This window comes from Panthera leo, chromosome C1 (assembly GCF_018350215.1).
Source record: "Panthera leo isolate Ple1 chromosome C1, P.leo_Ple1_pat1.1, whole genome shotgun sequence".
Classification (NCBI taxonomy): domain Eukaryota; kingdom Metazoa; phylum Chordata; class Mammalia; order Carnivora; family Felidae; genus Panthera; species Panthera leo.
The window spans coordinates 107,572,523-107,596,375 of record NC_056686.1 but is presented as its reverse complement, the minus strand read 5'-3'; the positions used below and the strand labels follow the sequence as shown (position 1 = coordinate 107,596,375).

At 41.8% G+C, this 23,853-nt stretch overlaps 1 protein-coding gene across 1 annotated transcript in view; it reads right to left on the bottom strand.

The window, feature by feature from the left end:
- LOC122225973 overlaps positions 1–18,014 on the bottom strand; it is a 249,376-nt gene extending 231,362 nt beyond the window's left edge. The window contains exons 1-3 of the mRNA XM_042948654.1: positions 17,686–18,014; positions 10,486–10,624; positions 9,702–9,777 (exon numbers count right to left, since the gene is read on the bottom strand). Coding sequence (XP_042804588.1) covers positions 9,702–9,777; positions 10,486–10,624; positions 17,686–17,887 — 417 coding nt within the window. The 5' untranslated portion in view covers positions 17,888–18,014. The remainder of the gene's footprint in view (positions 1–9,701; positions 9,778–10,485; positions 10,625–17,685) is intronic.
- Positions 18,015–23,853: the final 5,839 nt, after the last annotated feature.

Genomic DNA, 23,853 nt, shown 5'->3' with positions numbered 1-23,853 from the left:
GTCTGAGGCAAAAACTGATAGAAGGACAAGGAGAAATAGAAAAATCCATTATTATATAGTTGGAGATTTCAACACCCCTCTATTAGTAATTGACACACCAAGTGAGATCTAGTTATGCATGGCTGGTTCAACATTCTAAATGCAATCCATTGTATAAAAAGACTAAAGAAAAAAGATAATTAGACCATATTAATGTTTAAGAAAAAGCATTTGATAAAATCTAATACAATTCATGGTAAAAAAATAACTCTCAAAAATGGGATTATAGGAGATCTTCCTCAACTTGATAAAGAACATGTAAAAACCTATAGCTAACATCATAGAGACAATGCTTCCCTGCTAAGGAATTGGAATGCCATGGATGTTCCTTCTCACCATTTCTATTCAACATTGTACTAGAGGTCCTAGTTAATGCAATAAGATGAGAAAAGGAAATAAATGTATGCACACTGGGAAGGGAGAAATAAAACTGTCTTTGCCAATAGATGATGTAATTGTGTATACAGAAAAATCCCAAAGAATCAGTAATCAATATCATCATCATCATCATCATCATCATCATCATCATCATCATCTCCTAGACCTAATAAATGATTATATCAAGTTTCAGGATACAAAGTAATATGTAAACATCAATTGCTTTCCTATATACCAGCAATAAGCAATTGGCATTTTTATTAAAAATACAACCACCAGGGGCTCCTGGGTGGCTCAGTCGGTTGAGCATCTGATTCTTGATTTTGGTCATGGGATGGGGCCCTGCATCAGGTTCCCTGCTGAACATGGAGCCTGCTTGAGATTCTCTATCTCCTTCTGCCCCTCTCCCCCACTCACACACACACTCTTATCTCTAAAATTAAAAAAAAAATAGGAACACCACTTACATTACTACCTAATTAATTATCTAAATTTATATGTAATTTAGGTATAAATCTAACAAAATAGGTACAAGATCTAAATGAGGGAAACTACAATGCTCTGATAAAAGAAATCAAAGAAAAGCTAAATAAATGAAAAGATAGTCCATATTCATGAATATTAAAACTCAGTATTGTTAAGATTAAGTTCTTCCCAACTTGATATATATATGCTATGCCATTCCAATAAAAATCCCAGTAGGCTACTTTGTGTTCTGATTCTAAATTGTTTCTGATTCTAAAGTTTATGTGGAAAGGTATATAAACTGGGTCTAAAGTTCATATGGAAAGACAAAAGACCTGGATTAGCCAGCACAATGTTAAAGAGGAATAAATTCAGAGACCCAAAACTACCCGACTTTAAGACCATATAGCTATTATTCAAATTATAGCTACTTTTCAAGACCATATAGTTAAGGTATTTATCTATGGTATTAATTTACGTCAAAGCTACAATAATTAAAACACTATGGTATTTGTTAAAAAAAAAAGAAAGAAATAGATCAATGGAACAGAATAGACAGCCTAGAAATAAACGCACATAAATATAGTCACCTGATCTTTGACAGAGGAGCAAAAGTCAACACCATAGACTATAGTTGTAGAAATAGTTCTAGAATAACTGGACATTCATACACACAAAAAAATTAATCTAGCCACTGGCTTCCCATCTTTGACAAAAAAAAAAAAACTAACTAAAAATGGGTCATAGACTCAAGTGTAAAATACAAAATTATAAAACTTCTACAAGATAACATAGGAGAAAATCTAGGTCACCCTGGGTTTGGCAATGAGTTTTTAGGTATGACATTTAAAGCACAATCAAGGAAAGAAGAAACTGATGAGCTGGATTTCATTAAATTGAAAAACTTCTGCTCTGTAAAAAACGCTATTAAGAGAATAAGACAGCAAGCTATAGACTGGTAGAAAATATTTGCAAAACACATACTTGGTAAAGGACTTAAAATTCAAAATATACAAAAAGCACTGAGATATCAACAATAAGAAAACAAATAATCTGATTAAAAAGTAGAACAAAGATCTGAAGGATACCTCACCAAGAAGATATACAGATGATAAGTGATGAAAAGATGCTCAACATATGTCATTAGAGAGTTGCAACTTATGACAACTATGCGATATCACTACACATCTATCAGAATGACTAAAATCCAAAACACTGACAACACCAATGTTGACAAGGGTGTGGAAAAACAGGAACTCTCATTCATTCCTGAATGGGACGCAAAATAGTACAGCTACTTTTGGAAGACAGTTTGGCAGTTTCCTGCAAAACTAAACAGACTCTTATCTTACAATCTGGTAATTACACTCAGTGGTATTTATCCAAACAATCTGAAAAGTTATATCCAAAAAAAGCTGCAGGTGAATGTTTATAAGGGGCTTTATTCAAAATTTCCCAAACCCGAAAGCCAAGATGTTATACAATTGGTAGATGGATAAACCATATGTAGTTTATCAAGATAAAGGAATATTATTCAGTGATAAAAAGATATGAGCTATCAAGTCACAAAAGATATGGAGGAAACAAAAATGTATATTGGTAAGTGAAAGAAGCCAGTTATAAAACGATTCCAACTATGGAATATTCCGGAAAAAGCAAAGCTATAGAGACATGAAAAGATCAGTAGTTGTTAGCAGTTGTAGGAGGGAAGTGGAGCACAGGGGATTTTTCAGGCAGTGAAACTATGTTGTATAATATTGTAATAGTGAGTAGATGATATTATGCAAGTTTCAAAATGCCCCAAAACTGTACAATACATGGAGTGAAGCCTAATTACATATAGAATTTAGTTAATAATAATGTGTTACTATCGGTGCATCAATGTAACAAATGTACCACATCAATTAAGATGTTAATAACTAGAGAAACAATCAGTGAGTGATGGTAAGAAAAAATATGTGAGCTCTCTGTACTTTCTGTTCAGTTTTTATATAAACCTAAAATTGCTAAAAAAGATAAAGTATATAAAAAATTAAACCCCCAAATGCCCAAGTAACTCATAGAAAGAGTGGAAAAAGAAAATAGAGAAAAGGGGGAGGACAAACAGAAAATTTAATGATGGAAGACTTACCCCTACTATATCAATATTTACATTAAATGTAAATCATCTAATTATAGAAATAAAAAGACAGAGATTGACAGAGTGGATTAAAAAGCATGATACATATGCCTCCTGTCTGCAAGAAATTTTCTCCAAATACACCTGTAAGATAGGTTGAAAATAGACAAATGGAAAAAGATACATCATGCTAACACTGGTAAGAAGAAAGCAAGAAAGACTATTTTATAACAAAAAAAACTAGACTTCAGAAAAAAGAAAATGACCAGAGATAGAAAGAGACATTACATAATGATTAAAGAGCCAATCCCAAAAGAAGACATAGCAGTCCTAAATGTATATGCACAAATGAACAATATGTGAAGCAAATACTGACACAACTGAAGGGAGAAATATACAGATATGCAATATAGTAGAAAAGTTCAACCCTCTGTCAACAACTGATAGAACAACTAGATGGAAAATCAGCAAGGATAGCAAAAAGCTCTACAATGCCATCAACCAGTAGAATCTGATAAAAATTTATAGAATACTTTTCCCAACAACAGCAGTTCTTTTCTAGAGTGTACAAAACATACATCAAGTTAGATCACATTCTGGCTATAGAACAAACCTCAGCACATTAAAAAAAAACTGAAATCATATAGAATATGTTGTCTGACCATAACAAAATCAAACCAGACATCAGTAATAGAACACAACAATCCAAAGACTTAGAAACAAATGAACACATGTCTAAATAATCCATGGTCAAAGAATAAGTTTCAAGGAAGATGTAAAAAAAATAACTAAATGAAAATGAAAATGCAACATATAGAAAATGGTGGGACACAGCTAAAGCCATGCTCAGAGGGAAATTTATAGCACTAAATGCACACATTAGGGAAAAAATAAGTCTCAATCTATAACCTAAATTCCATCTCAAGAACTTAGTTCAAGAAGAGCAAAATAAGTGTAAAACAGAAGGAAATAAATAATAATAATAATAATAATAATAATAATAAATATAAATAATATATATAAATATAATAAATATAATAATAATAATAAGTCTAAGATAGAAGGAAATAAATAATAAACAGCAGAAATCAATGAAGTGGAAAACAAAAACAATAGAGAAAAATCAATAAAGTGAAAGAGCTAGTCCTTTAAAAAGTCAGTAAAATTGACCAAGCTCTAGCCAGACTGACAAAGAAAAAAGAAGGTACAAATTACTGACATCAGAAATGAAACAGGAGACCCTGCCAGTATCAAAAGGATAAGAATACTACAAATAATTCTATATATATAAATTTGACAACTTAGATGAAATGGAACCATTCATCAAAAAACACAAACTACCATACAATCCAGCAATTGCACTTCTGGGCCTTTATCCCAGAGAAATTAAAACTTACCTTTATACAAAAACCTGTAATGCATGCCCATAGCAACTTTATTCATAATAGCTCAAATTCAGAATAGCTTAATATTCATAATAGATCAAAACTAGAAATGGCCCAGATGTCCTTCAACAAGTAAATAGTTACACAAACTGGTACATCCATCCAATGGAACAACAGCCATTGATATATACACAGCTTGGATGAATCTGCAGAGAATTATGCTAAGAGAAAAAAATCCAAACCTAAGTGTTACATACTGTATGAATCTATTTATATAATATTCTTTAATTTTTTAAGTTTTTATTTAAATTCCAGTTAATTAACATACAGTGTAATATTAGTTTCAGGTATACAATATAGTGAGTGATTCAACACTTCCTTACAACCCCTAGTGCTTATCATGAGTGCACTCCTTAATCCCCATCTCCTATTTAACACATCCCCCCCCCCAACTCCCCTCTGGTAACCATCAGTTTGTCCTCTATAGTTAACAGTCTGTTTCTTGGTTTGCCCCCCCCCCTTTCTCTTTGTTGCTTTTGTTTCTTAAATTCCACATATGAATGAAATCATATGATATTTGTCTTTCTTTTACTGACTTATTTCACTTGGCATAATACTCTCTAGCTCCATCCATGTTGTTACAAATGGCAACATATATAATATTCTTTTTTAAAAAATATGGAGCACTTCAGGAATTTATGTATCATTTTTGCACAGGCTAATCTCTGATCACTCCAATTTTAGTATATGTGCTGCCGAAGTGAGCATTATAATATTCTTGAAATGACAAAATTATAGAGATGGAGAACAGATTAGTAGCTGTCATTGGTTAAAGAGGGGGCATGGTATGGCTATAAAAAAAGCAACAGGAGAGATCCCTGTAGTAATGGAAGTACTACATGTCTTGATGGTATCAACGTCAACACCCTGGTTGTGATATTGTGCTTTAGTTTTACAAGATGCTGTCATCGGGGGAAATTGGGTGAAAAGTACATGGAAGCCCTCTGTATTATTTCTTATAACTTGTATGTGAATCCATAATAACTTTCCCCCTCCCCAAATTTAACTTAATTATTTAAAAAATCTTATCCCTACTCACTAGCTACTGTGAATCCTCAGGGTGCCCTTTAAGGAAGTCTGAGCAAATTTTGTCTCTATTTGCCATAAAAGAAAGAGAAGGCACACACAGACAGAGGCAAATCACACTGAGGACTCATGCCTGAGTGTTGAGCCTAACCATGTCCTGGGTAGCCATGACCTGGGGTAGAAGACTAACTTTTAGCTCTATGCTGCATGCACAACAATTCCTCTTTCTCCCACCACTTGGGGAGAAAACAGGGGAACCCACTCTTGTACTGCCACCTTGTGGTTTGCTGAAAATAAAAACGAACAGAATGGAATTGATCATGGGGTGTCTGAGTGAGACTGAGATGCTGGTTTTACAGATGGGGAGATCCCTAAAAGGCTGGTAGCTTGCTGGGGTCAAGCAGTTAGTAAACTATTCATTAATTCATAAAGGGAAAAAAACAGGAACTAATTTATGCTGTTGGGCCAAAGGTGCCAGGAAGGCTAAAACAGAGAAACAAAAAGTTCAAAATTCTTCATTAATCTGGAAAGCCAATTTCAAAATAGCCTCCTGCTTTCATTTGTTAGGGAAAGAGCCCCATGTGATCTGTTACCACCAGGGGGCAGTAAGGAACCCAAAATAGTTGTCATTTCATTGCAAAGGGCCTTGATCAATGCAGGTTATCCAGGGAACCTGGGAGTTATTTCCTGGAAATCCAAGGCTGTGTATCACTGAACCAAATTGCACCCCCGGAGCACTCTTACCCACCTGCTGTCACACACACACTTCCCAGTGTTACTCTATATGGTTTTTGATCTCCTACCAGTTGGGATTCATTTCTTTGACCATGAAAGAGCTGGCATACTAGGGAGGACTATAACTGAATCAGACACATGTCCTAGTTAGTTCTGCCACGAATAGCTATGGTAATAGTGTCAATCTCTGAGTCTTCTTTTCTTCTTTCATAAAATTAGAGAAATGACAATAATATTTATTGAACCTATACCTTACACGAGTCTCATGACAGCCATATGAGGTAGGTACTATATCCTCATTTTACAGAAGATGAAAATGGGGCACAGAGAAATCAAGTAACTAGGTCGTGGTCACATAAGCTAGGAAGTGGTGAGTCAGGATTTAAACCCAGGCAGTTTGGCTCCAAGCCTGTGTGTGCCCATCCCTCTGAAGATTAAGAAAGGCAATAAAAGAAAATTAGTGTCCACAGTTAGCCCTGTATTAGTTGTCAGACTTGGAGCTTTGCAGTCTTTGGAGCCTTTAAAAGCATGTTCTACAAGCTAACACTGAGTGTGTGGATGAGTGGCAATGGGTGAGTATATGGACATGGTACCAGCAACATTTGTTGCACAGCTGCAGGCCAGGAGGTGCTCCTGGGCAGCCTAACAGAGGTGGCCCCTGCTCTTTGAAGGTGGGCTACCATGAAGGCCTGACCCCATCCCATCAAATTGCATCATGGCCCTGTGAGGTACTGGTGCTCCCATTTTACACATATGGCACTGATATCCCAGCCCATTCTTCCTCCTCTACTCCTTTGTATCTTCTTGTAATCCATAATCCCAAAACAACAGGGAAATTCTTCCCTCTTGTAAGGAACTGGCAGAAAGACAGTCTTCTTTCTCAGTGACTCCTTTAGAAACCCCTTTAAGAACTTTGCAAACATTAGACAAAAGAGTTTTCCAGCAGTAAGACTGCAACTGTACCCAGTGGTCATGGGGAAGGGACACACAATTGGTATAATTCAGCTCAAAGTAGCTCAAAGAAGAAAGCTGGGAAATAGAAGGAGCCAAACTCTGGAGTAATTTCTGCTGACAAGAGGCTTGGGTGGGGGAACAAGAGGGGTTTTGCTTTAGGACAGAGGAGCTTGTGGGTACAGAGGTCAATAATGCCAGGTTTCCCAAAACAATCTCAATTTCAAAATTTCATCTGCTGTCAATCACACACTCCTAGTTTTAGTACAAAACTATTTTTAGTTTCTAGGGCAAGTTCTAGACTGCAGAAGTCTTTGAAAGCAAGGCTTACAAACTGGGGTGTGCCTGGTACAAGGCTGGCATTTCTCCACATAGCCGCCCCAGTTTCTCCCTGAAGCCTAGGCTCTGCATTTTGATAATCAGCAAAGAAAGACCCATTAACCCTTACCAACAAGGTAAACAACTTGAAATAAGCTTGAAGTCATTTTTAGAAAACTAAGCCTATTCCCTCCAGGGAAAGAATAGCAGTTCCCTTCCTGCTAGGTGCACTGCCTAGCAGAGCAGAGCAGCCTTGCAAGGCACCATTGCTCAATTTTACAGATATGCAGTTTGTGCTCTGCCAGGTTAAGTACTCACCTAAGGTGAACAGCTGACAGGTGATGCACCAAGATCTGAAACCACATTTCACCAGTTGCTATGCCCAACATGTTTCGTGGATTGTGAAGGAAGAATTAACATCAAAGCCAGGGAGATAAGGTCTCTCCCTTTTTCTTGCTCCAGTGGTGGGAGAACTGTAAGGGAGTGAGTCAAGTTGTTTGATTTTTTTTTTAAGTTTATTAGTTTTTGAGAGACAAAGAGAGACAGAGCATGAGTGGGGGGAGAGGGAAGAGAGAGAGGGAGACACAGAATTCAAAGCAGGTTCCAGGTTCTGAGCTGTCAGCACAGAGCCCGATGTGGGGCTTGAACTCACGGACTGCAAGATCATGATCTGAGTCGAAGTTGGATGCTTAACCAACTGAGTCATCCAGGTGGTCCCAACTTCTTTGATTTCTAACAAGAAGTTGGAGGGTCTTCCCAGGATCTGGGGGAGTAGACCTGAGTTTCCCAGATTGCTGGCATGAAGCATATCCTGAGGCAGGGTCCACAGGATTTGGAAAACAAATGATGAGATTGACAATTAGGTAATTATGGAAAATGCCTTAAGGTTAAATTGAGTTTTTTCTTACAGACTTCTCAAAGTATCTGCACATTAGTGGGGATTTCAAAGCTCTGAGTGTAGGAAGCTGAGGTTTAGAAAAGTCCCTTGTCCAAGGCCAGTGTAGAGCTCAGACAGCTGACCCACACCACAGCTCTCTCATCCGCAGGCTGGGTCCCTTGGGCCTCTTTATGAACCAAGGTCTTCTGTCAGTAAACTGAAGTGACTATTATATGGTAATGTCTTTGGAGTTGCTCTTCCTTTGACATTCCATGGCTGCAGACATGCTTCTAGGAAACCCCCACCCCTATCCTAATGCTTACTACAGTGTTACCTAGGACCTCGGAATCTCTGTTCCTTATTTACAAAGTAAGGCTGACAGCACTTGTCCTAGAAAGCTGACAATTAAATGACAACTTGCATTTTTAAAAATTTTTTAACATTTATTCATTTTTGAGAGACAGAGACAGAGAACAAGTGGGAGAGGAGCAGAAAGAGAGGGAGTCACCAAATCTGAAGCAGGCTCCAGGCTCCGAGCTGTCAGCACAGAGCCTGACATGGGGCTCAAACCCGCGGACCACGAGATCATGACCTGAGCTGAAGTCGATCGCTTAAGACTCAGCTATCCAGGTGCCCCAAATGACAACCTGTATTTAGACACCTCGCACGTAAGTAGCACTCAAAAATAGTTCCCTCCCCCTCAGTTTCCATCTTGGAACTAACCCTGACTGCCATGACTTTGGGAGCTTGTTTAATTTTCTTTCGCTCACCTCAATACACGCAATTCTGAAAGGCTTACCTGGGAATGGATGCAGGAAAATAAGGACCATTCAAACATGAAGCAATGCTCTGTACTAGAGGAAGGAGCAAGGTCAGAGAGCCCCTTTTCTGCTTCCTCTCTAGGTCAGTGTCACAGCAGCTCATGGCCAGGAGATATATGCCCTCTGGCTGAATCAATCTCTGGGCCCACCCCTCTACACTTCGTGCCCACTTCTGCTTTTCCATCTTAACATGCCCATCCCTCCATCTGAAATATACCCCTTCTTGACTATCCAGTTCTACCAAAAGGCCTATCCTATTCCCAGGGGACATGTTAAGTCTCACCTCTTCCATTAGGCCTGTCCTTACACATTTTGCCAACATTCACCTGTCCCATCCTCTTATCTCCTCTTTCTTCCCAGGGCTGGGAAGGAACATGAACAAAGGAAAGGCAGCAACACATATAGAAGAAACAGTCTCAAAGGCCAGTGATCTCTCCTGCAGAAGTATTTCTCCACTGTGCCCTTGTAGTGGAATGACGGAAGAGGATGAATATTGTTCTCAGTGGCAGGAGACTTCTGCATTGCACCAAAACCTTGAGCCTCTTCAGTGAATGTGCCCAGAAAGGCAAATAATAGAGCTTTTCAGTTGTTGCCAGGGCAAGCCTGAGAGCAAAACAGGTCCTCTTAGCCATGACTAGTTCCAGTGAGAGGGACTCACTGAGCTCCTTCTATGTGTGCGTGCACCTAATGTCCAAGAAACAACCCAGTTCCCAGCCAGAGCCTCTGGCCCTCAAGGTTAACAAGCAAAACACAGAACCATTTCTACCCTTTTCCTGCAGGGTTTCACTTGATAAGAAGTGGCCATTCCTCCGGGGAGGAAGGGCTCTGTTTGAGTGCAAATGCATCAACTTTCTGTTCCAACACAGAACATACTCTGCTGGTGCTCCCCCTGCCTCTCTGGCTTCCTCCCACACCCATATTTCTCCCTAACTGTGGAAGCCATTGTCCCTGCCCCCACTCCCTTAGGCAGCTTCTATGCTCTAATTCTAGACAGTCCTGGGGCATCTGGTCTACTGTGGCTTCAAGTGCTGTCTGTGTGCTCAGCACACCAAGCGGCTGTCACCACCTTCCTCTCCAGACCCACAGACCTAACTGCCTACCAGGTCTCATTGCTTATCTCATAGACACCTCAAAGTCAGGTTCCAAACAAACCATCTCTCTCTGCCCCTTCTGTACTCCCTACTCACCAATCAGCCATCTGATACCATCATCAGCCCATCTGATGAGTGCAGAAACCCTGAGTGAGCCCTTCTAGACCTCTTCTCTCATTCATCCCACATCCTAGCTGGCTCCAAGTCCTGTGGGTTATACCTCCTGAGTGCTCTAGATATATCCTCTTCTCTGTCCCATTGCCACTGATCCAGTTGTATGCTCTCATTACTGGCAGCTTCCAAAGTACTTCTCAGGTCTCCAGCCTTATTCTTCCCACTCTGTCGCCAGACCGGTCTTTCTAAATCATGAATTAGACAGTTTATCACATCATCCTCTCCAACAAAACTCTGTGTAGGCTGAATAATAACACCCATGGCGTTCATTTCCTAATATTCAGGACCTGTGAATGTCACCTTTTATGGCAAAAGGGACTTTGAAGATATGATTATATTCAGGATGTTGAGATGGGAAGACCACCTTGGATTATCCAGGTGGGCCCACTGTAATCATCATGGACCTTCTCAAGGGGATGAAGGAGGATCAGAGGAGGAGACCATATGATGCTGAAAGCATAGATGAAGTGATGCTTATGAAGGTAGAGCAGGCCATAGGCCAAGGAATCTAGGCAGTCACTAGAAGCTGAAAAAGGCAGGGAAATGGATTCTAGAATAAAAGTATCAGACACCAGAATAATGTGACTCTAGGAAGAGAGATAGTAGGAGTTATTTTATTGAGTACCATGTGAATGGCCACCTCTTTGTGTATAAGGCTGGTTCTAGGTGGAATGAGGCCATCCTGCTGTTGGTGGGTCCAAACCTCATCCAGATCCTACAGCAGGCCCAGTGTTTTTATTCAGCTCTAAAAAGGTTTCTCTGTTCAGGTCCCTGGACCTAACTTGGCAGGGATTTTAATCCACAAAGGAATGTGGCTGCCCAAAGAGCTAAGGTTATGTTAGGATGCTCAAAAACACAGCTAGTACAGGAGAAGAATGAGGTCAGTACCATATGCTCCTGGGCTAGTCAGGCCATAATAGACTAATCTCAGTTCTGAGGCCCATGCTTCAGTAAAAGACTGACAGATTTGATCACTGAATGGTGAATAAGATGGGAAAGAATCTCAAAACAATGCTAAATAAAGAATGATTAAGCAACTGAGTTTGTTTAACTCCAAGGGGGGAAAATGGCTTAAAAGGCAGGAAAAAGATAAAGATCTTTACCTTTATTAACTATCACATGGAAGAGAAATTAGACGTGTTCTGTGTGGATTAGAGGAAAGAAAGAACATCCACTAGTGACAGTACTACAGGTGCACATGAGGAGAAGAGATCTGGGACTGTGATTGTGGGCAGCTCATGTAATACTGAAGGGCCAGATTTTTTTCATCTGGAAAATAATGATAATGATGAGGAAGATAATGACATCACCTATCCCATATGGGAAGAATTACTTGAGATACTATTTCTGATGCTCAGCACAGTCTTGCAATAATAACTGCATTATAAATGGTAAGGCAGTATTATCAGCAGGAGAAAGATTCTACTTAACACAAGGAAAGACTTTCCAGCAATTAGAGCTTCCCAACAGCATGTGAGTTGCCTCAGAAGGCACCTGCGAGGGTTGTACAAGGAAGGAGCACTTGAAAACAATTCTCTAAACCCCCACCATCTACCAAAAGCCAACCTATCTCTAAAGGCCCAGTGCAAACATTTTCCTCTTTTGAGATGCCTGTTTATGACTATGCTAACCCTCTCTGAATTCTTCAAAATCTTAAATTGTGGTGATAAATTTCCTAATCAAACCCTTGTTTAAAAACAAGCTCCTCCTGTGAGGACAAGGAACACAACTTCGGTATTTTACAGCACTGTTTGAGTTCCACATGTGACAGAGATGTTCAAGAAATGCTGGCCAGTTGACTGGTTCCACTCCCAGAACACAAAGCCATTTCATGTCTCTGCCATCAAATGGAAGGCATTTAATGCAGGTGCTGTCACTTATACCTCCCCACCTTTTAAAATATTTATTGAGGTATAATTTACATACCATACAAATTACCCATTTAAAGTAGACAATTGGATTTTTTAAAATAAACTCATCAAGTTCTACAACCATCACCACAGTCTACTTTGAGGATGTTTTCCCCCCAAAAGAAATCTTACTAGCATTCCCTATTACACATCCAAAAACATACCCTCAATCCCACCCTACCTTCTGTTTTTACAGACTTGCTAATTCTGGTTATTTCCTATAAGTGGGATTGTACATCATGTCATCTTTGTGACTGGCTCCTGTCACTAGCCATAATTATTTTGAGATTTGTCCATGTTGTATGTATCAATAATTCATTCATTTGTTGTGGGAAGTATTCCATTGTGTGGATATGCCACAGTTTATCCTCTTGACTGCTGATGGGCATTTGAGTTGTTCACAGGTTTTGACTATTGTAAATGAAGTTACTTTGCATATTTGTGTACAAGTCTTTGCGTGGATGTTTGCTTTCATTTCTCTTAGATAAACGCATAGGAATGGAATTGCTGGAACATGGGGCAATTCTATGTTTGACATTTTGAAAAACTGCCAAACTGTTTTCCAAATTGGTTGCACCATTTTACTGTCCTACCAGGAATGTATTAGGGTTCCAACTTCTCCAGATCCTTACCAACACTTTTTTGTGTCTATATTTTTTATTAGAGCCATGCTAGTGGGTGTGAAATGGTATCTCTGCAATTTTGATCTGTATTTTTCTTTAAAAATATTTTTTTGCATGTATTTATTTTTGAGAGACAGAGAGAGACAATGTGAGCAGGGGAGGGGCAGAGAGAGAGGGAGACACAGAATCAGAAGCAGGCTCCAGCCTCCAAGCTGTCAGCACAGAGCCCGATGAGGGGCTCGAACTGACGAACCCATGAGATCATGATGGGAGCTGAAGTCGGACCCTTAACCGACTGAGCCACCCAGGTGCCCCTTGATTTGCATTTTTCTAATGACTAATGATGCTGACCAAATGTAGATGTGTTTATTGGCCACTTATACAGCCTCTTTGGAGAAATATTTATTCAAATCTTTTCCCTAGTTTTATATTTGGGCTGTGTTTTTATTATTGAGTTCTAAGGCTTGTGTGTGTGTGTATATATATACACACATATTTATATATTTATTTTATATATTTTTTATTTTTACATATTTATTTATATATTTTATTTATTTTTATATTTATATAAGAATAATTTATATATTTTATTTATATATTTTAATATATATCCTGGATATAAATCTCTTATCAGATATATGATTTACAAATATTTTCTCCCACTCTGTGTACTTTTAACTTTCTTGATCATATTTTTATGTTTGCAGCATAAAAGTTTTTCCCTGGAATAAGACGAAATTTGTATGTTTCTTTTGTCACTTCTGCTTTTGGTGTTTTATCTAAGACACTACTGCCCAGCCCAAGATACAAAGATTTACTCCTATGTTTTTCTTCTCTAACTTTATTCTTTTTCAAAATTATTTTTGCTATTTAGAGTTGCATGAGATTCTGTATGAATTTCAGAATGCGTTTTTATATTTCTGCAAAAAAATGTCATTGGGATTTTGATAGGGATTGCACTGAATGCATAGATCATTTTGGGTAGTGTTGTCACTTATAATATTAAGTCTTCCAGTCCATGAACACAGAATGTATTTCCACTTATTTTTGTCTTGTTTAATTTCTGCCAGCAACATCTTACAGTTTTCAGTGTATAAACCTTTGGCCTCCTTGATTAAGTTTAGTCCTAAATAGTTTATTCTTTTTAATGCTATTATAAATGGAATTTTTAAATTTCCTTTTTGGATTCTTCATTCTTTCTTCTTTTCTAAATTAGGCACTTATAGCTATCACTTTCCTTTAAGCTGTAACTGCTCTAGCTGTATCCTGTAAGTTCTGGTAACTCGTGATTTTGCCTCTATCCATCTTAAAGTATTTTCTAATTTTCCTTGTGATGTTTTTCTTGATCTATTGTTTATTTAAAAGTGTGTTGCTTAAAAAAATAAATGTATGTTATTTAATTTCTACATATTTAATGAATTTCTCAAATGTCCTTCAGTCATTGATTTCTTAATTCCATTTTAATTGAAGAACATACGTTGTATGATTTCAATCCTTTTACATTAAAAAATTTTTTTTAATATTTATTTTTGAGAGAGACAGAATGCAAAGGGAGGAGGGGCAGAGAGAGAGAGACACACGCACAGAATCTGAAGCAGGCTCTAGGCTCTGAGCTGTCAACACAGAGCCCAACACAGGGCTCGAACTCACAACTGTGAGATCATGACCTGAGTTGAAGTCAGACACTTAACCAACTGAGCAACCCAGGCACCCCAATCCTTTTACATTTTTCATGCTGGTTTTATGCAACATGTGGTCTATTCTGGAAAATATTTCATATGCACTTGAGAAGAATGTGCATTCTACTTTTGTTTGGAGTAACACTCTATAGATGTCTATTATGTCTAAATACTTTACGGTGCTATTCAAGACCTCTGTATGCTTGTTAATCTTTTGCCTAGTTATTTTATCAATTAAAGTCTGATATTGAAGTCTCCAACTGTTATTATTAAATTGTTTATTTCTCCCTTTAATTCTGCCTATTTCTGCTTCCTGTACTTTGGGTCTTGGTTAGTAAGTACATATGTATTTGTGATTGTTATATTATCTGGATGAATCAAACTTTTTTTTAATTTATTAAAAAATTTTTTTAATATTTATTTATTTTTGACAGAGAGAGAGAGAGAGAGACAGAGCATGAGCAAAGAAGGGGCAGAGAGAGAGAGAGAGACACACAGGATCTGAAGCAGTCTCCAGGCTCTGAGCTGTCAGCACAGAGCCCGACACAGGGCTCAAACTCACAGACTGAGAGATCATGACCCGAGCCAAAGTCAAATGCTCAACTGACTGAGCCACCCAGGTGCCCCAGGATGGATCAACCTTTTTACCATTATAAAATGTCCCTCTTTATTTTTTATCCATTCTGACAATTTCTGCTTTAGATGATATCTGCCACTTTGTTTCTTATTTTCTTTATGTGTCATATTTTTTTGTGCCTCTGCCCCTCCTTCCTGGCATTTAGAATATTTTCTAGCATGACATTTTAATTCCTTTAGTGCTTTTTTTTTAACCATATTTTCTTAGCTGTTTTCTTAAGTGCTTACAATACTCAGCTTACCAGGATCTGCTTCAGATTTATATGATTTTAATTTAGTGAGACATAAAAACTTTACTTCAATATAGCTCTATACTTCCTTTTTTGTGCTATTAATGTTTTTGTGTCTATAAATATTACTAACCCAACACATTGTTATAATTATTATTTTATACAATTTTATATTTTTTTAAAAGTTGAGAGAAATATATATTTAGAGTTAGTTATATTAACCTTATTATTTACCATTTCTGATTCTCTTCATTTCCTTTTATGGATTTGAATTATCATCTGGTAAGGTCCAATATGGCTTCATTCCCAATCAATCATCTTTTGTGCTCTACACAACCCACATCTGATGTCACTATTCTGGGTCTCCACTGCCCTCAGGAAATGTCCAGGCTAAGGCCCATCCTGGCCCTAGTCTGCTTCCAGAACGATCTCTTCCATGTCCCAGCATATACCCTGTGATTTTTCTGAGATTCTTACACTCACAATACACACCCTCTCTGATTATTTGCCTTTTTGCATGTTGTCCTTACCAGCCTCACCAGGCTCCTTCCAGCTTACTCTTCAGAGTCTCCCTCAGGTATACATTAGCCATGCAGCCTTAAGTTTCTCCAGGCAGCAGGCACCCCTGACACTAGTGACTCCCACATTTTTGCATCATGGTCTGTTTATTTCTCAGTATCCCTGGTTCCCCAGGATTCTCCATTTTGCCCCAGGCAGGGTTGAGTGTTCCTCTCAGAGTTGGTCCCCAACTCTGACCACTTTTGGGTTCAGTCCCTGGCTGCACTGGTGTTGCTGTTATTGTTGCCATTGATGCTGTTGCTGCTGCTGTTGTTGGCTGATCTGTCTCTCCCGCTAGACTTGTAGTCTAGTGGACAAAATGTCTCGGCCCTTCCAGAACCCCAGTTACAGGGACTGCACAGAGCAGCTGCTCAGCAAACTCTTGAGTAAAAACTGTAAAGTTGGAGAAATTTGTCTCTCCTATTATAAAAATAACACCTATAATAATAAAATAGCTATGTATGAAGTGCTCACCACATCCTCTGTACCTTATATACACTATTTAAACCTAAAAGGATACAGGTAGTATTGTCTTTATTCTACAGGATCCTTATGAGGCTCAGAACAGCAATCTGCTCAAGCTATACTTGCATAAGTATGGTATGGCATAACTGGTGGCATTTAAATCTGGATGAGGTCTTTCTGACACCCAATCTCTGCGTGTACAAACATTATAGAATGTTCACGTTTTGGAAACATTATAGAATCCCCAGGAGACTGGCACAGTGAGTCTTCATATCCTCATATTACCACAGAGGCCCTGCAAGGGTCGGTGACTAGCTCTAGATCACAGGTGAGCTGATGATGGCAGTAACCAGGATAATTAGTAGTAGTGTCTGTGTTGGTGATGTCACTCTGCTCTTCATGTGGCCCACAAAATGCTGGACTCTGACCTGAAGCTTTGCAGGTACACTCGAGGCCCATGGCCTGCTTTGTTCCAATTTCCTCGACCAGAGACAGCATGAAGCCGCCCATCCAAACCCTGGCAGTAGATCCTGTTCCTGGCAGGGTGAGGGTAGCCTGTTCACCTTAGACTTAGCCAAAGAGGTTTCCCCAAGCTGAAGGAACTGCTCCCAGGCTCTGTTGGGGCACACTCTTGCCCACATTTCCTAGTTGTCCATCTCATGGAGAAAAGTGTGGCTTTCCTTTTTCTGAAAAAACATAGCTGCCCAAGAAACAACACTGTACAATCCCCTAATGTAAATTAGAGCTAGGTGAGGCACCTGCACAGGCTCTTCTCCCAACAACTGAAATAATGATCCACATACCAGCTGCGCATCAACCGCCCGTGGTGGGCAGACGATGTCTATCACCATTTATGGATGCATCCTGCTTTGTGTCCTCGCTGCTCTGCCTTTCCCGGATCACTCCTCCCTCCTCAACCTGCCACCCTACTACAGGCAAGGGAAAGGTGTGTGTTGACCTCTGGTCATGGAGAAACTATCCCTTCCCAGTTACAGGCAGTACTTGTCCTTCTCCAAGTGCAAACATGTCTGCACTTTAATACCAGTCAGTACACCTCACTTTTGATTAGTGCCATACACAGTGCACAAACCTGGAGAACTTCACATCTCATTGTACCTTCCCAGAGCTCTGAGTGGGGGACTTACCAGGGTGGCTATTCCAGTTTTGCACCAGAACAGACCTATTAATAGGGCTTATAGCGGATCTGCAGGCATGGCAGGCCCAGGTCCTAGCCAAGGCAGGGCCTGGACCTGGGGGCTCTGAGGCCACTGTGCAGGCTGCATGGTGGGGCCTGTAGCACATCACACCCTGCACAGGGAGTTTTCTTCTTCTGATACAGAAGCACATACATGACAAAGGCCCTGTATGACCTCAGAATGTCATCAGAAAGGGTCTCACTGAAAAGCCTAAATTGCTGGGGGCTGTCCAATATGCATAAAAGTGGGGGTTTTGAAGTTGGATCTTGTTCCATTATTTCCTTGTTCCCCCATCACCACTCTGCTCACCACCCCTGAGTTTTAACTCTTGCATCTACAAAATGAGGCCTCTGTTATGAGAAACACCTGCTTGCCTGCTGCCACATCACCCCTTCTAGAGGCTCTGCCATTCCTATGGTCTGTCCCCGCTACCCATTGGTGGTGTGTTTTACTTACTCTGTGACTTGTGTTAGGACACATGCAGCTGGGCCAGAGGGAGCCCGTGTGTTCTGAGACAGCCATTGGGCAAATTTGGGGGGATTTGGAGTTGGGAGGTGTGGGTGATAGACAAGTTGGAGGGGGTCCCAGGACCTGGCTCATTGGAGGAGCATAAAGCCAGTCCCCAGAGAAAAACAATCCTTGAATGTTGTGGCCCAGCCACTGCCTGTGCCAACAGCTCTCTGGGCAGACTCCAGACCATAGGGGTCACCAGAAGTGCCTGCTCCCTGAAATGCCCTGAGAGGTGACTCAATTTGCATGAAGAAGGATACAGCACACACTCAGTCAACATGGCTCCTGCTCTATCTATCAGACACAAAAACATGCTGACTACACACACTTCTAGTAAGAGGTGATATGAATAGCTCTGGGGACTGGGGCAAGGAGCTTCTGTGGGACTTTGGGGGAATCTGTTTCTTCTTGCCAGGGAGGCTTGTCCAACTGTCTTTGTGTGTCACTTTGAGGATGTCTTGGAAGAATGCATTCCAGGATCCTTCGAGAACCCTCAATGGGCTAGACTGGCCTGATCTAGGAGTTATAAGGCCCCCAAATGGGGCGGGGGGGCTTGAATTGGGGTCTCCCAGGGAGGTCACACACTATGTTTCCTGATCATATGTGACGTTTACAACTATCCTATTTCCTCAATGCAAAGATGCCACTAAGTTAATGACAACTTTTGAGAAGGAAGAATAAATCACTTTTAATTTTTTTTTCAACGTTTTTTTATTTATTTTTGGGACAGAGAGAGACAGAGCATGAACGGGGGAGGGGCAGAGAGAGAGGGAGACACAGAATCGGAAACAGGCTCCAGGCTCCGAGCCATCAGCCCAGAGCCTGACGCGGGGCTCGAACTCACGGACCGCGAGATCGTGACCTGGCTGAAGTCGGACGCTTAACCGACTGAGCCACCCAGGCGCCCCAATAAATCACTTTTAAACGTACACATCAAGTATAAGTGCATCTTGATTTCAAAAGTATTAAGCAATTTTTTTAAAGTGTACCTTAAACTCAAGGAAAGGTGGGACATTACAGTGCCTCTCCTACGTTATTTGAAGTGAATCTCCTTCAGGTTCTGTGAAGAAAGGTGACCTGGGCCAGCCCTCTGGGTGTACCCCAGGAGGAGGTGGCTGTTGTGCTTGTACCTAGCAGCTAGGGTCCTGGGGCCCCAGTCAGAGCTGCCTCTGTGGACAGGAAAGGGAATGGACCTCTGTATAGGGTACGGAAAACTTCCACACATCCCAAAGTCTCCTTGCCCTGCCCATTTCTGTGCTTTTCTGACATGACACTGAACACTCAACAGGGTGTCCTCTCTACAAACCCCTATGAGGAGCCAAGGCTCCCCGAGACCCCTAACACTCTCTTGTTAACTCTTCGGGGTGGGGGCTCCACCAGGTAGGCACTGTGTCCATTTTAGAGAGGAACAAACATGCTCTGAGATGCTGCTCTGCTAAAGACCACACTGAACGGAGGTATAAGAGCCAGAATCCAGGCCACTGGACCCGCAGGGAGATGCTTCTGGGCTGGGGCTGCCAACCCCCCCTCACTGTGATCCCACTGAAGCCTACCCACTATGGGTAGTGTCTGACACCTTATCCCACTAACATGGACAACCCGCCTATCCCCTAGGACCTAGGTCTTAGTGACCTGGAGTGAAGGGCCATGTTACCAGTCCCTTCACGGAAACATGTACAGAACCTCCACTTCACTCAAAGCTCCATGCTGGGCACTTGAGGGAAGGAAACAGAAACAGTGGTCCTGGTCCTTAGGAGGTTGCAACCCAGAGCAGGGGTCTTAACTCACCATCCACAGGCTTTGTGGGCCTCTGAAATTGGAAGCAGAAGGTCCATGTACACAAAAGCATAGAGTTCATATGAATCCTCAAGCAGCATGAGGGTTCATATATATCCTCTACTGAATTCTCAAAAGTTGCTGTCCTTATAATTCAAGAGTGTTCAGAATCACTTACCAGGGGCTTGCAGCTGGCCAGACTGTATCCTACTCATAGCTTAGTCTCCTTAGCACAGGGCCTGGGATCAAAGAGGACTTGGCAAATTCTATGTGTTGGAATGAATGAACTGAACTTTGGGGTTCAAATCAGTATAACAGGCTAGAGTGTAGGATGCTTTAGATCTGATCCTGGCCTAAGGGAGTCACTGCCCATTCAGGGGCAGTTGCCGAGGGCAGCCCTGAAAGACAGCAGTGGTCAGGGGGACAGTTTGCCCCAGAGGACACTGCCTCACACAAATACCATCACACTGCAAATACAGCCCACTCCTACTTCAGAGACTGGGGCCTTCAGTGCCAGTTCACTGCCCCCAATGTCCCACGTCCACGTCTCTTTTTCCTTTGAGTTAAGGAGTTCCTGCTTCCCACAGGGCCTGTCCCATACCTGTGGTCTGCACATGGCCAGTCAGCTTCACTCAGAGGTGACCTGCCATACACGTCTGCCCACAGAATTCCCTGTCCAGACACTCAGCTCCTACCCTGTTCTGAGACAGGGTTGCGGAAGAGCCTGTGGGGAAGGTAAGAGGCTGGCCTAGGGAGGTGGAATAGGGTAAGAGGCACCAGGCTGCACACAGGGGTGGGGCCACATTAGCTGCCCCTTCATGGAGCTGCCTTCCCAGTGCCCATCTTCTCCACACCTTACTCATCACCCTCCAGCTAGAGGCCACCTCCACCTTCTCTAAGCCAGTGTTTTTTCTCCAGTGAACACTCACCTGACATTTTACAAACTCTAGAACTCACAGACAGAGAAGGGACTGGAGTAGACACAGGAATGGACAGAATATCAATGTGTTCCCACCTTGGGAACTAGACTAGACTTGGGCTCTAGTCCTTGGGAACACTCAAGGTTTCTAGGCCAGGTATTTTACAAATGTGAGCACATTAACTTTGACAACCACTTTTCAGAGACATCATCAGCCCATTTTACAGGTCTGAAGACTGTGGATTTGAATAATTAAGTCACACCAAATATGTAGTTAGGACATTGTGGTGTCCCTAAGTCCACCATGGTAATCAACATCTCTGTCTTGCAGCTTCTGCAAGACAGGTAAAAAGTAGATATTAAAGGACAGAGACAGGGTGCACAGCTGCCCCCTGGTGAGATTTGGCTTAGGCACTGAGCAACATGTGGATGGCCTGCAATGCTGGGCAAGGCCAGATTCTTGAGTGGGGAAGAAAGAACCTGCTGGAAAGTGGAGTTGGCTTAGCAGGGGGCAGGAGGAGGAAGTGGTGGTGGAAAGAGCATGGAGTACCAACTCTGCTGGACTCGGCAAGTCAGGAATATATGTGGGTTCTTAGCCATGGTACACAGCACAATCACCCTAGGGCTTTTCTTAGAATATCTGTTGGGTCCCCTCTGTAGTAACCATGGTCAGGAGGAGTCTCGCCATGTATTTGTGGATAAAATTCTCTAGGGGCTGGATATGTACTCTACTCGTTTCCAAATGAGCAAGAAAGACAACAGTAGCCACAGTATCCAGCAGCTGGCTAGTGTCACAGCTGGGCCCTGTTATCATCCTATGGAACATGAACAGTGTTACAGAACATCACTTTTAGGCAGAACATCACTTTACTCTGGGATAGTGATGGAGAAACACAAGAAGAAGCCCCCGTCATATTCCTGCTGGGCACAGACAGCATGTGCTTATTGTCCAGCTCACAAAGACTAACAGCCCCATGCTGGCTACTCTGAATGATAGTTGCTGCTTTACCAGTCCCAGATTTAGCCTCAGACTTGTTGTCCCTCCTGCTGGGTAAGATTTCTTAAGTCGCTCAATCACAGAATTGCCCCTGCTTCCTTCCCACATCCAGGGGAGAGCAAAGCCCTGCTTCCTTAAATCTCTCCAAACCCTCCTCACCAGGCCTAAATGCTACAGTCAGTCCTTCTAATACCACCTCACAGAGATGCAAGGAGGCATTTGCATACTTTCAGGAGTGAGGCCTCAGATGACCAAGTACCCCAGGTGGGCACAGTGCCCAGGCCTTACACCTCTCACAGAACCAGCCAGAAATGACACAGCATCAACAATGCACAGACATGCATGTCCTAAGGACCTCTTCTGCTGAGCACACAGCTGAGGAAGCCAGAATCACCTTGTCTCTTTTTTAGGCAGGGTCTCCATGCTCTCACTAACCAGCATGGTCTCTGTGCATGTGGCACCCAGAAAGGGCCTTGTTTTCAGAGTAGGAAGAGTATTCTGAGAGGCTCTGGCCAGGAGACCTTGGGCCGGTTCTGCCAGGGTAGGAGGTAGCTGATAGGTACAACTGCACTCACTGAAAGTATGACTGGATGGTTTCCCACATGAGTACAAAGCATGAAACTATCACCACACTCAAAACAACGCATGCCTCCACCACCTCCTGTCCCTCTGTCATCCCACCCTCCTGCCCCCACCTGCCCTGAACCCTGTCCCCAGGCACCACTGATGAGTTTACTTGTCACTAGAGACTCATTAGTGTCTGGAATTTCAGATAAATGCAATTATACAGCATTGTGACTTCTTACACTTAGCCTAGCTCTCTGGAGAGTGACCCAGGCTGGTGAGTGCACCAGCAGCTCATTTTCTCTGTTGCTGCATGGTATTCCATGGTGTGGATGGACCACCACTTAGCTGTTTCCCATTTTCTCACAAGCCTCAATGTCCACATGGAGGAAAACACTCCCAGGACCCTGGCTTTTCCCATCTTCTGTGTGGACCATTCTGAGGCGAGTTTCTAATAGTGTTCTCCTCTTGAACACAGACTTTGTCCCTGTATCAGGAACTGTAGCCCATGGCATCAGCATAAATAGCACCATCACGGCCCAGTAACAAGACATGGGTTTCCATTTAATTCCACTGGCTATAAGAAAAAAACCCATTTGTTTTGGGGAAGAAAAATATAAGGAGATAACTAATAGTTGTTGAGTTCTCACTCTGAGCTGCCTGAATCCCACGCTTTCCCATGCTTTCACTATCCCAGCTAACTTCCACAACACCCCTGAGATGGACAGGTTCACATGAAGGAGCACTGAGCAATGTGAGAGAGCTGGTCCATGCTGGGGATCCATGGGTCCACCACCAACACAAGGGGACCCAGGAGGAGGGGCAGGTGCCACAGCAGGTCAGCAGGTGGCTTCCAGACCCAGAACTTGCTCCAAGAAGATCCCTTCTCAAGCTCACAGGCAAAATGTGGTCAAGGAGAGATCAATCAGCCTACTTGGTACAAACACAGATGATGCTCAAGGCACAACAAGCTGGCCTGGGTGGGATGGGTCTGTAGTGGCATCTTAATGGGGCTTACCCACATTCACTACAGTTAACATGGTGGTGTCTGCTGGGCAGGGAAGTATATGCTCCCTGCCTCGGTTATAACAGGGTGGTGTGAGGGTTAGAGGGCAATGCATGGTCTGACCTCAGCTTCTCTTTAGTCCAGCGAAGCCTCAAGAATGGCCCTGCTCTGATGGACTATACAGGTAGCTCCAGGGTCTATAGTACAGCAATTCTCAGCGAGGCTGCCCAATGGAGTCACCCATTGGTGATTAGGGCCCTGCCCTGAATTCTGCCTCACTTGGTCTGGGTATAGCCAGTGGTTCTGACATGCAACTGTGTCTGAGGAAGACTACAGCTTCAGGTA